The sequence below is a fragment of the Haliotis rufescens genome, unplaced genomic scaffold, assembly GCF_023055435.1.
Source record: "Haliotis rufescens isolate VD_foot unplaced genomic scaffold, xgHalRufe1.0.p SCAF_4, whole genome shotgun sequence".
Classification (NCBI taxonomy): domain Eukaryota; kingdom Metazoa; phylum Mollusca; class Gastropoda; order Lepetellida; family Haliotidae; genus Haliotis; species Haliotis rufescens.
In genome coordinates, this window is record NW_025964112.1 from 48,491,204 (window position 1) to 48,505,297 (window position 14,094).

Consider the following 14,094-nt stretch of genomic DNA (forward strand, 5'->3'; position numbering starts at 1 on the left):
AAAATTTGGAAATATCCTCCACATATCTTATTTAATACGTTTTACTTAGGCCTGGATTCTATAACCATGATCAAACACCGTTTTAGCAAGAGCCTCATGATGCTGTTGAAATCTTCGTGGAAAGCGCATGGTCGATTGTACCAAAGATGGCGTGAAATGTAGAATCCAAAGGATGAAGCTGTTGGAATATTGCTTGACGTAAAGTGAAAGTTGACTGTTGTAAGCTGCTGTGCCAAATGAGCTTTATCCGAGAGTAATGCTCCATTGAAAAGGTATCATATGTAGCGTATAGCATATCGTGGACTTACGGTTTAACCTATATCAGGAAACAATTTCGCCCATAATGCTGAAAATGTTTTAATCAAATATAATATGAACCTTCAATGCCAGAAAATAATCAGTCTCGTTTATCAATCGAAACAGATTTCCATTGGGGGTAAAAGGCATAACCATGGCATCTCTAATTTGATGCCACTTCAAAAGTGGGTTTTGTGAAATGGATATAGAGTATCTGATTAATTATTTATGAATTATATGCGTCTTATATCATTTGTACCATTAATGTAAATTACATCTCATTTAGTGTGAGATAAACGCGTATATCATATTTCTAGAATGCTAGAGTCATTTCCCAAAACGATTAAGAAAGTTTACACATTACATCCTTAGAAACTCAAACATGTTTCAACATGGCACCACTGAAACAACTTATTCAATCCTTAGCAAATGCTTCAATCAACTTCATATTTTTACACAAGATATACCCTATCCTCGGGGGGTCAAAGCACGAATGCAGTCGGTAAACGGTAAAACCTCAATTTGACAGACATACAAAAACACATATATTGTGTTATTATAGTTTTATCATCCGTCGTTGGTTGGGACAAAAAATACAATCGTATAGATTAGTATTTTTTAAGTCTTGTTCGCGAAAAGGAATAAATATCAAATGACACCAAAGTGTACCATAGTTTTAAAAGCGACGCGCACCTGCTATCAGTATAAGTATCATATTTCAAACCGACATCCTGCACCACTTCCTCTTATTACTGTAAGTAAATTTGGTCTTACCTTAAACTGATGCCTATACTATCGACATGTACAAATCCTTGAAATAAGAAATATGTCTCAAATGAAAGAAATCATCCTCACCTGTGCGTCCTGTCTCCTTACTGGTTCACGGCAAGTCGCTAGATCTACCTAACAGGTAAAGCTATAAGATGTCAGATAGGAGCGTGGGATATCGATGGCATCCAGTCACAGGGTTTCCACTGTCATATGATCGCCTCTCAGTTGCAATCAATAGAACTTTCAAGTTACCCTTTTCAGTGTCCAAATACATTCAGGAAAACCGGTCAATACTTAAGTCACTGTTTCCATCTGGGCTTATCATACGTTACGTGGCGCATGTCTCGCATCAGGACTGGCCACACTGTTGTTGTAAGATTATCTGCGTTAGGACTGTCAAAACAGATATGTCATTGAGATAATTATATGTGGTCGCGTTTTCCTACGATTTGGTATGAAACATTTTACCAAATGGATTTAACCATAGAAGTATTGGTTTAGGACATGGATTTTGTACCAAATAGTGTTCTTGACATATGGGGATCCCCTTGGTCATTTCCTTCCGGCACTGATTTCCAAGAATTTCCCAAGGTAGCGATTAGACAAAGGATACGTGTGCCTGAGGGCTTCTTTGAGGCATAAGATCCAAGGGTTGATGATTGTTTAATAAGAAATAGCTGAAAACACGTATTACCTTCTTACCGTATATGGAGTCATTCTGAGCATAGAGTAGATTATCAGCATCATTTTACAATTGTAGTAGATACTACTGACCGACTACACACCTTTCTAACAAGGTAAAATGTTACGGTCAATACACGATAACTGCCTCAAATCACGCACCTTCGTACACCAAATCATTTCTTATTGGCAATAGTGCATCGTTCATTAAGTCAGACACATGTGAAGTTCCTTTAAAGGTCACTTTCATTAAAATTATGAGATTGTAACTATTTTATTTGAAACAGAAGTCGTCAGCGTGGATTAGTGATACAAGGAGACACGGAAGGTTTATGTTCCTTCTACCTACCGTTACAAAATGGAGTAAGAAGTTGTTGCTCTTTAATAGTGTATACAATAAACTACGGTTGTAACGAACTCAATGGGATCACTAATTTAAGTTCGTTATAACCGTAGTTCGTTATAAGCATGTGTACAGCCTATATACAGCAACTGGCCGGGACCAAAAATATGATCGTTATATCCGTCACAAGCGTGTTCGATATTAACGTAGTTTACTGTTTACTGCATATGATGGACTTATATGTTGATATGACTCGGCCTTTTGTTTGTTTGTATCGCACTCACCAACATTACAGCTGTATCAAGAATGGCTGTGTAACACTGTCTGGACCAGATAAAACAGTAATTGAGATTCTCAACAATGTCCCGTTTTGTTGGGGTACGATGACACGCAATCAACCAAGTCACCGAGCTTGATCACCCGATATATTCAGTCGCCTCGTATGACAAGCACAGATTGCTAGGGACCAAAACTTCTAACCTGAAACCAGGGGCCATTAAAAAGCATGACTTCTTCTCATTACTAAAGAATAATGATAATACATTCAGATGGCTCTTCAACAGCCGTTTCGATTTGTTGTCATCTGAATGACTGTACAGTATTTTGCATTCATCGCAGAAAACAAATTCTTACAAAAACAAGGAAAATGGGAAGAACATATTTACAATGAGTGAATGGTTTCAATTCCGGTTTGAACAAAATTCCATTTATATCAAGACCTGTCAGTTTGATGTGGGAGGAAACACTGAATTGATGCAATTCTCAGATGTTTACCACTTGGGTGAAACACGATCTACGACATGGTGCTGACAAACCTAGAAACACATTCATGGCGACTGGGATTCGAACCCATGCATTTTCTTCTGGTACGCCTAAGGGCTGAAGCATGCACAGCGATCTGTGGCGGCAAGGTAACCCTTCTACCCACAATTGACAATGCAGTGACATAGGCGGATCCAGCATTTTTAAATGGAAGGGGTCAAACATATAAAACATCATCTCTAAAATAATTTGACTGCCTACAACATACTGCATTTGGTTTTCAAAAGGGGGAGGGGGACCACCTGGACCCCCCTCTGGATCCTCCTTTGAGTGAGGGGCGGTCGGGTAGCCTAGTGGTTAAAGACTTCGTTCGTCACGCCGAAGACCCGGGTTCCATTCCCGACATGTGTACAATGTCTGAAGCCCATTTGTGGTGTCCCCCGCCGTGATATTGCTGGAATTTTGCTAAAAGCGGCGTAAAACCATACTCACTCACTCACTCACTCACTCCTGTAAGTGATCTGATTCACTACGACTTTGTTGTGCATTGAAACCTGTTGTATCTATCATCGTGAGAGAAAGTACCTCAGCATGGATATAATGTTCACGAAGGCTTGTCAGCCATTAGGGTTTAGCCTGTTTTATGTAGAATGTTGAGTCAGATAAACCTGCTCTTTCCGATTTCAAAACATATCATGTATTGATTAGAAATACTAAAAACATATCTCCTCACATTTCAGACACGACTGGTTTGTTTTTACATATTTCCATACAGCTTTATATTTCAACATATATGAATGTGACATTTGCTAGTTTGCAATATAGACGGAGATGGAGTGCACAATAATAATGAATTCTTTAAACAGAAGCCTTCTTTGGGGTCAGAAAAAGTATCGGTGTGGCAGAAACTTGGTTTATATCAAATTTGCTTTAGTTTTAAATTAGATAGAAAATTCCATTAACAAGATGACGGTTTAAACAGAGTTACACGGATAACAGACTGAGATACATGTAGATTATACAATGTAGTTTCAGTACATGTCTTCATCATGTCAAAAAATATAATTTAAAGAACCACTGAATTTCTCAAAGTGATTATTTTGGGTTTCAAAACTAAATCCGGGAGAGACTACTTTTTTTCGATTCAAAACCACTTTGTGATAACGGCTTGCTAAAAACTTCAAAGACTTTTTAAAACACCCGTCATCTGCAACGAAAATAATTGATACATACCCTCAAAGAAACGCACAAAAGACACCATGTGTAGTTATTTCTCCACGGTAAATGATAATACACCGTCGTGTTTGTAACCATTTAGGTCATTTGACTAGGTTTCGTGGCGTGTTATTGATTCTAAGATGGTTGTTGTCTTTTCCCATCCTACTTGACACATGAAAACACCAACCTGTTTACAGATCATCGAAATAACGAGACGAAAATTGAAATGAAAACCTTTGCCCTCCACAACGCTAAATACGCTGGATCAATGGACGCCTCGTGCTTAATTATTAAACACGGGCAACACATCGTTCACGCCAAGGCGAATGATTGCATTGATGTGTATGAATATTAGTTTAATTATTGATATAAATGCGGGTTAAAAGCGTGATTAGACCGTGTTAGATGGTGCTATACATTTGAACCTTCCTTTGTCTTGGGTTAGAGTCTTTGTCTTTTTGTACAAATAATAAATGGGTTGAAAGTGTAATCACAAAACTCACCCATCACATATAATTACAGAGATGCACACGTGCATTTAACGACCTTGTTTGTTTTCGTGCGAATATGCCTGTTGGAACAATATACATCCATCCTCTGAACCTCATAATGTAGATTGCGTGAATATACAACGTCATCACCACAGAATATTCGGTCTCGATGATCTGCCGATACAGTTTCTATTGGGGGTTAAAGGCAAAACTGCGGGAAAATTATATGCATTGATCGGTGGTAATATTGTGTTCTCGAAATTGTAATGAATCTGAAAAAAAGTTTTTTGTATACAAGGCAACAGGACTTTTAATACATTGTGAATATGAGTGAGCGTTTTCTTCAAGTGGACGGTTGGCTTCACTTTGCGTGTGTTTGTGTCGGGTGCTGCCGGTGGGGCGGGATGCGCTCGCCTTTTCGCCTGGTGGCATTACTGTTTGATAGTGATTCATAAACACATGCTCATGACAGTCAGACTTGTACAATAGATTTCCTTTGGATATGGAAAAGGTTTTGTCGCTTTGTTTATTGACCATATATGCGAGATATTGTCCTTCTATTAACTTGTCAATGCAGAGATACACCGATGCTACTGATAAGTTTGAAATACACACTCTATTTTCTGAAATTAACATCTGTGACGTCATACGTTAGCTATGAGATCAACACCAAGTACACGTTTGCGCATTATGCGAGTTACATTAATAGCGTTTTTCAAAAATGATGGAATAATGTTCCTTTTAGCTTATAGCCTTTCAATTATAATGGGGCTCTTTAATCTTCAAAATTGTCTTCAATATTGAGAAACATTGGAACAATGAATATTTTATGCTGCCGTCTTCATATTTGCATTTTGCCATTACCCTTGCTTGTTTATTATCATACGAATTAGGGTTTTTTAAGCAAATAGCAAACATTTCAGAATAACTGACATTCATCTTAACTATATCATTGAAAAAGCAATATCGAGATGATTATGTTTGAGTTAATAATTACACATTTATCTTGAGGTCAATAAAGGTAGATACACGAAGAGGGCGGATGGTGCTTGCGTGACCTCAAAGAAACAGGAGATCATCAAGTAGGCTTTTTCCGTGTGAGATCACAATCGGTTTTTGTATCTGCTCACTGTACTGGTGGTTGTGTGTAGTTTTTCTCCCAAGAAAAACAAACTTTGCAAACGCCTTGCGTTGATTAATGATGTGGGAAATTCTCATCTGAAGTCCCAGGCGAAAGTGCATTGAATCGTCTGATGTTTCAACACGCCACCGTGAGGATTCCTTGTTGGAATAGGTCCTCAGTTGTCTAAACGACTAAACGAATGGGTGGTCAGGGTTGGTGACTTGGTTGATGCCGTGTTATAATATCCCGACAGTGCCAGACGTGTAAAATAATGTATTAAAAAGTTTGTAAAGTAAATCACCGGTCTATATGGTTCAGACTCGAGTATTTACAGGTCTCTGAGATATGTGATGCAATCGTTTAATTGGTACACGTGATACATTTGTTCAATTGGTACACGTGATACATTTGTTCAATTGGTTCACGTGATACGTTTGTTCAGTGGGTACACGTGATACATTTGTTAAATTGGTACACGTGATACATTTGTTCAATTGGTTCACGTGATACATTCGTTTAATTGGTACACGTGATACATTTGTTCAATTGGTACACGTGATACATTTGTTCAATTGGTACCCGTGATACATTTGTTCAATTGGTACACGTGATACATTTGTTCAATTGATACACGAGATACATATGTTCAATTGATACACGAGATACATTTGTTCAATTGGTACACGTGATACATTTGTTCAATTGGTACCCGTGATACATTTGTTCAATTGGCACACGTGATACATTTGTTCAATTGGTACACGTGATACATTTGTTCAATTGGTACACGTGATACGTTTTTTCAATTGATACACGTGATACGTTTGTTTAGTTGGTACACGTGACACATTTGTTCAAATGGTACCCGTGATACATTTGTTCAATTGGTACACGTGATACATTTGCTCGATTGATACACGTGATACATTTGTTCAATTGGTACACGTGATACATTTGTTCAATTGATACACGTGATACATTTATTCAATTGGTACACGTGATACATTTGTTAAATTGGTTCATGTGATAGATTTCTGAAATCGGTTTGTTTATTTGTTTGTTGTTTAACGCCGAACTCAGCAATTTTCCATCTATATGACGGCGGTCTGTAAATAATCAAGACAATACAGTGATTGACATCATGAACATCTATCCATACAATTGGAATACGATGACATGCATCAACCAAGTCAGTGTGTGCGTGTGTGCGTGTGTGTGTGTGTGTGTGTGTGTGTGTGTGTGTGTGTGTGTGTGTGTGTGTGGCTGCTTGTACTAGTCTGGGATAATTCCGTATAATTTATAGTGCTAGACCACTTAGAAACCATGTCGCAATGTTACATTAATACCCCCCTCAGACACAGACTCCGAGCCGATCAGTCCCTGTATTAGCCCCTTAAAGCCGAGTGGCAGGCAGGGTAACAACAAGTACCATATTTTAACGTCTTTTGGTGTGGTGCGGCCAGGGATCGAACCCTCCACCTTCAAATCTCCGGGCAGACTTCATTAGACCCCGGAGGCGGTCTTCTGCGCGTATTGACGCCGTGTGTTGAAAATGAGCTTAAACCAGGTTACACGTAATCGGTATAGTGTTTCAATATTTTTTAATGGAGAGAATAAATAATTGTGTGGTGTACAAGAGCCAGGCGAATGAGGACGTCTTACGTCAATTTTAGCAATGTTCCGCCAATGTCCACCAGTGAAGCTAAATTATCTATGAAAGTCCATCCTTCGGTATCTAAATATCACAACTTTTGATGTTTACGTCATGCGACTCTTCTTCCAAAGTTGTTTGAACTGGGTGATAGCAGCTGAGGCCTAAGTAAAGCTTTCAAAATGTTTTGTGGTAGACATGTGGAGGACATTTCCAAATTGTCAACAGTGACAGATATGATGCAATTCCTTATTTTGACATTTACCATATGCTCCTGTGTTTTTTCAAGTCCACAATTGTCTTGCCTTATCAGATGTTTGTGACGGCTTCCACCGATGGGAAGTAATACCTCTTCAAGAGCAACTGGTATCATCACTACTTAATGGTGTTTCATAAACACATGCAAATGATGTACATGTCGTCGGAATCGAACAATGGACTCTGCTTTTAGCAGAGATTTTTTGTGGCTGGGAAAAAGGTTTTGTCGTTTTTATTAGGCATCGAAGAGACTAAGAATCTAATTGATAAATGACTCAGAATATATGTGTTGTAAGAAATGTAAAAATTTGAAGGAGCAGATTTGAAACAGCTTAAAATGTGGCAGACATAATTCAAAATCAGTTCTCATCCTCAGTGATCAAGACATTCTCTTCCAATGTTATCTACTCTTGCAAGAGGGGTGTGGGCGCTATTTGTTAAAGCGATGGTTCGTCCAGGTTCGATTCACTATGTGTGTCAAGCTCATTATTAATGTGCCGAAACGTAACATATCATGAACGTTGCTGAATGACAGTAACCATTGGCAACATGAGCGAAACGCTTGTGGTTTGCCTCTAACTCTGCTATATTATAGCAAATGCGTTTTGGGAAATTAATCGAGTCTTGGTCTGAGAAGCAAATGGTTCATGTCAGGAGAAACGTAAAAATCCTTCGACTGTAAACCCGGCCTATGACTCAAATACGGTAACAATTGCAGTTGTATTTGGTACTATGGTAGGTAGGCTTATTATACTGACTGTATTAATCTGCACTGTTGCCACAACTCGGTTCCAGTACAAAATGTCTATAACAGCAGATGAAAACGAAGTAGACAGTTTACAGGAATATGAGTACAGGAAGGAATTAACCGATATTTATTTTCAATGCCGAAAACAATATGCGAATACAATCTTAATACACATAATTTATATCTAAGGAACCAACGTCAGCTCTCCCGGCACCATAGTTAAGAGTTTGGAACTGGAAAGGTAATGTTCATCAACCCATCATACTTATGATGAAGGACAAAGACCATCGTAGCCACCGAGTGCCACCTTATCACTTGAACAACTGATATTAAAATATAGATTGATCAGTCCATCCGTGAACAAAGTAAAGCACTCTTCAAGACAGACCGGAGTAGCGTGATGCCATTATTTGCACAATAGGGGAATTAAGCCGTTTCTAAAAGTTTCTTTACCTTTCGAATTGCTTACATCACTAATGGGGAATGAAATTACGAAAAAATTCACCATGTCTTACATGTAAACATAAAACGTCAATGCCAGAGAATAACCAGTCTCGATTATCCACCGAAACAGATTATATTGGGCTTAAGGAAAAATAGCGTTGAAAAATATATGAATGGATCACTGAAAATCAGTGAGGACACCAGGTGTTCACGAGAAGGTTAACCGTGTCCTGCTCTACCAGTAGGAACCGCCACAATTTGTATATAAAAGTAAATTTTTGCTACCTGCTGTGGCACCCAACAATACACTCCCCTCCTGTCATATGATCAGATTAATGTGGTTTCGCTGACTACACATCCTTGCGGTTTAACAAAGTGCTACCTACGTGATATGTAACACAGGTTTATTTACTTCTGTGTACTGCCGCAATATGTGACACGTAATTAAGAACAAAATGATTCAATGTTTAAACATTTTCATCAATTTAATGTGGAAACATATTTTAATTTTAAATAATATGAATTATTTATCACTATTTTTCTACTGTATATATTCTTTTAATACTTTGTTAAACTGCTTGTATATTTAATACTTTGTTAATAGTACAAAAAGTCTAAGTTCTCTATAATCTGTATTCATTTTGGGATCCATTTTGATGTTGTAAATCAATAATATTACATGTACATATCACAGTCAAGTAATCATTCTCTAGTTCCCGCATATTACTTATATTCAAAGTGGCTATCATTGTACATTGCTTCATTTACTGACATAATATAAAATATATATACAAAATATATTTATAAAAGCACCACCGTAATGTAATGAAAGGTATAGAGTAGAAGGTTTCGTAAGTGTCTTACTTGTGCCTAGTACATTCGATTTTTTTAAATGAGTCAAGTTTATATCATAAATCACGTAAATAATTATAAAATGGAATCTTTTTCTGTGTCTTATACGACGTTAAAATTTACTCCAATCAAACGTATTACACAGCGTGTAATCAACAAGCGCCGGATTATTGGTTGTATTGACAATTATGTCTGCAATAGTGAGGGTATGATTTAGGAGTACATGCTAGCTGATCAAGGATCTGAAAAAGATTAATCTGGCTCTTTTAATGCCTTCTTTAGGGAACTTGTTTGTATATAGACGTTCTACCAATTAACCATTAACCTTTGTTAACTGGAATCAAAAAGTATTATTTTTCATAAACAGTTTCTATTTTGTTGATTTCACCAAATTGAGCTGATTTTGACGTTATCCGTGAATGTTGAATAGGTTTTCACATATTTTTGTCAGTTGTAAATATAAACACATTCACACAAGCTACTATCATGAAAGCGGTTCAACTACTAAATTTAAGTAAATTTAAGTTTCCAATGAGCATAACCGTTTTGATATCAAAGAAACCCGCTTTTCAATTTGGTGATTCATAACGTGTCCATACATCCATTGATTAATCATTTTGAGCATCGTGTCACATTAAGATATCAGTTTTGAAAGAGGAGAAAGCTCCTTCACAGCTAATGCAAGTTTATGTCTATACGTTGTCATGACGAAAGTAACAATAATTATCGCCCTACCTGATGAATCCTGCAGCTCTGCTTCTCAAGTTAATGTCGACACTGAAAACTATATAGCCTTCAGCGTAATGCACAATGACTTGTGGCAAAACAAGGGGAAGTGAGCGTTTCCTTACTCGATTTACACTTCAAATGAACAGTCAATACAATTAACAAAGCGTGAAACTTAATATTGAAAGCATAGCGACTTAACTCCTGGCCCGAAGGGATATGATTTTCCGCTAGTGCGTCCGCAGTCGTGCGACAAACAATTGCAACAGGGCACATTCTTAATTTCACATTGAACCTTGATCGCTGGTATTGACACTACACTAACGGCGGGGGACATCTCACGCATCCGTAAGTGATGGGGGTTGCAGAAGGGGGACCACGTGGGACGAATTTACAACTATGGAGAGGCAATTACTGACCAAAACACACATTCCCACCCAGACGGAGGTCACAATGTAACGACACTGACCAATCAGAAATCTAGGTGTAGAGTATACTGTTTAAGAAGTATTGTGACAATATTATTTCGATTGCACTTAGAAATATGTGGGATTGTCACGAAATTAATATTGTTACCGTGTTTGTCGAATACCTGTGTGTGTATCTCATTGGGTGTGACGTTTACAAGATGGATTGTATATTGATTTCTTCTATATGGTTTACGTCCAAGAGGGCACATGCGATTGGCCATGGGCTGTACATGTATTTCGCAAATTTTCTTTTGTTGAAGTTAAATTAAAAGGCTTTAAAAAAATAAGTTTTTCCCAACGTGTGATGCAGAAAATATGCTCTCCAAAACATTAAATGCGTAGTTGATAAATTCAAAAGTTAATGGGCTTGTTTTAAAGCATGAAAGGGAATGATCATCAGTTCTGTGAAACATGAAAATTCAAACAAAGTTTGTCTCTATGATTTGTCCATATGGTTTTAATAACACACGGATGTCGTGCAGATGGTCAGTGGTGACGTCAAGTTCCATATGTGTTATGGACTCTACATGTTTGCATAACCGCACGGCAACGTCCAGGCATTGACTGTAAACGTCTCTGAATTATGGCCTGTGGAATCCTTCTCCGTTCTTCCTGCAGTGATCGAGCCAGTTCATGAAGTGTTGCAGGCTGTGGTTGATGCTGTCGTAGACGTCGGCCGAGTTCTTCCCAAAGATGTTCAATTGGGTTCAAATCACATTTACCTTTTTATTGGCAAGAAAGGTTTCCGTGACACGAGCCGTGTGCGGCATGGCGTTATCATGTTGGAAAATCTCACGTTGGACGTCAATGGCATGAATGAGGCGTTGCTGCAAGATTTCGCCCTGTAACGGAAAGCCGTCAGATTAACCTGCACGTGAACAAGATGCGTACGTTGTGTGTAGAATATTGCCAACCCGTCTTTGTACGAGAAAAACGTGATTCATCACTAAACCATTCTCGTCTCCATTGTCGCAGATTAATGATATGAACGCTAGTACACCAACAAACGTGGTCTCCTGGCTTTCAATCCAAACTCGCGAAGATATGGGATACGTAGACAGTACAAGTTGTAGCTACAGTTCTAATGAAACAGAAGATGTTATACATATATTTTGGGAATGTAACAAAGTGAGCTCCATCCAGATATGGAAATTTAGATATCGCACAAAATTAAGCGCAAAACCCGGTAATAATATCCCAAGAAAATGTTCTTTATTTTAAAATAACAATCCTTTAAACCTTATCATTATTTTACCAAAACCAATCATTTTATACTATCCACCAACATTACAATAATTTGATACAGAAGGAGCTCACTGAATCTTATAAGCTAGCAAAGTACACTCATTAATTGTTTTAGAGATTATAAGCTGTCATGCTTTATTTCTGTGAATATTTTGTCATGCAAAACTGTGTAAATGCTCTCGAAAAATAATAAAATTATAAATATAAAACATCTGTATCTGATATTGTGCTTGGAGGATCAACGCTGGTTTACCTGTTCCAGATCTGAACCAAACAACATAGGCGACGCTGTTTACGGGTGTGAAAAACTCAATTCGCTCTGTAGTTCTGTAGTTCTGTAGTTTCCAAAACATGTTCCCCAAAATACAATTCTGACCTGTCCATCTGTCAGCTTAAATCTGTCTGTTGTCACCTTTTACATACTGTATCTAGTTGGGTTTAACATCGCTATGAAAAGTAGTCCAGTTAATGTACTACGTGTCAGCTTGGAAAGTCTGAATACTACAATTATATTGACGCCCACGAACACAGGTATGGTGACAGACCCAGAAACATAATCAGGGCGAACCGGGAATCGAACCCAGGATCCGAGATAATTTCTTCAACGCCTAACAGACGAAGTTATGCATAACGAATTACGCCTGTATGAATGAGCCACCTGTGACAGCAGTTACATTCAGAGAGCGTATTACATTCATATTATCTTATGAGCGTGCGTGCAGTGCTGGTTTTACTGAACGGGGTTCAGGAGCTCTGTATTACATAGATTCTGACACCAGGTCAGCAGGTTCGGTAGGATTCCGGTACGGATGTTATGATATCTTTATCATCCACATGTTGTAGTCACTTGTAGTGAGGGACGGTGTGGTAGCCTAGTGGTCAAAGTGTTCTCTCGTCACCCGAAAGACCTGGGTTCGATTCTCCACATGGGTACATTATGTAAAGCTCATTTCTGGTGTCCCCCGCCGTGATATTGCTGAATATTGCTAAAAGCAGCGTAAAATCATTCTCACTTACTCTTCAATTTCCTGTAAATTACAAAATCTGCACAGCCTATTACAGTACTCTATACCGCATCTTCTACCTAAATTTACCATTAATGGCAACTCGCCAACTCTTAACAAACAAAACATACGTCTATAATGACGGCTTGTGATTTCACAGAGATACTTTTCAACTGTTAGCAATGACTTATGTTCCTTCTACATTGATAATTTACGTATTTCACGAACTTTACCAGTCCTGTTGGTTACAAAGGTCTTTTAACCTTTGAATAAATGCATTAAAAAGGGGGTCTCATTACCAACTTCCTGCGAAATCCACACGTGGCCAAATCCATAACTGAATAATAATCTTTTGACATAAGTTACCCATGTATTGCGATTAACTTCATCTAAAGATTTTAGCATTAAATAACATATATACGGATGGATCACTAAACATCAGTGATGACACCAGGTGTTATGAAAGTGATATGAATTATGTTCATTTATTATATATGGGGTACGTTGGCGATGAATAACGTTATATTTTAAGATCTTCATATTTTTACTATTTTCGAAAATTGGATAGTCCACATAAATAGAGAAAATAATCAAATGTCTCAATTCAAAGAAATGTTTAACTGCTAAAAAAATATCAGTTCAGATATCATTATGAAAACTGTTGTAGTTCCTGGTTAATCCCCTGTCCTCTCATCATGTTACATGTATACCTCACACCATGACGTCTTGGTGTACTCGGCCATAGTTTTAAATCATCTATCATACACTGATGTGGTAGCGGACAGCTCCAATATCACTCCGCAATGGTCTTTAGGAGTGTCATTAGTCTCTATATGGCCAGTGCGTATGTCTGTATCAAGTTGTGTGTGTACACGCCGTGTGTTATAACATATTCTACAAAATTTGCTGAAGGTTGAAATACATGTCATCCAGTACTGCCTTTGCAAGGAGACATACACAGAAGGACATGTTTGCATTATGTCAACCTGGGGATAATTGTTTTGTAAATT

At 37.9% G+C, this 14,094-nt stretch overlaps 1 protein-coding gene across 3 annotated transcripts in view; it reads right to left on the reverse strand.

Annotated features, from left to right (window-relative positions):
• Positions 1-10,503, reverse strand: part of LOC124151700 — a 63,719-nt gene extending 53,216 nt beyond the window's left edge. Inside the window, exon 1 of one of the 3 annotated variants that reach the window (XM_046524308.2) lies at positions 10,375-10,503. Coding sequence is in view for 1 of the 3 variants with exons in the window: in XM_046524293.2 (XP_046380249.2) it covers positions 4,088-4,115 (28 nt within the window). In the remaining 2 variants the exon portion in view is untranslated. Of the gene's footprint in view, positions 1-1,152; positions 1,404-4,087; positions 4,131-10,374 lie in introns of those variants that run through there. The other 2 variants (XM_046524293.2, XM_046524300.2) reach the window with 2 other exon arrangements.
• Positions 10,504-14,094: the final 3,591 nt, after the last annotated feature.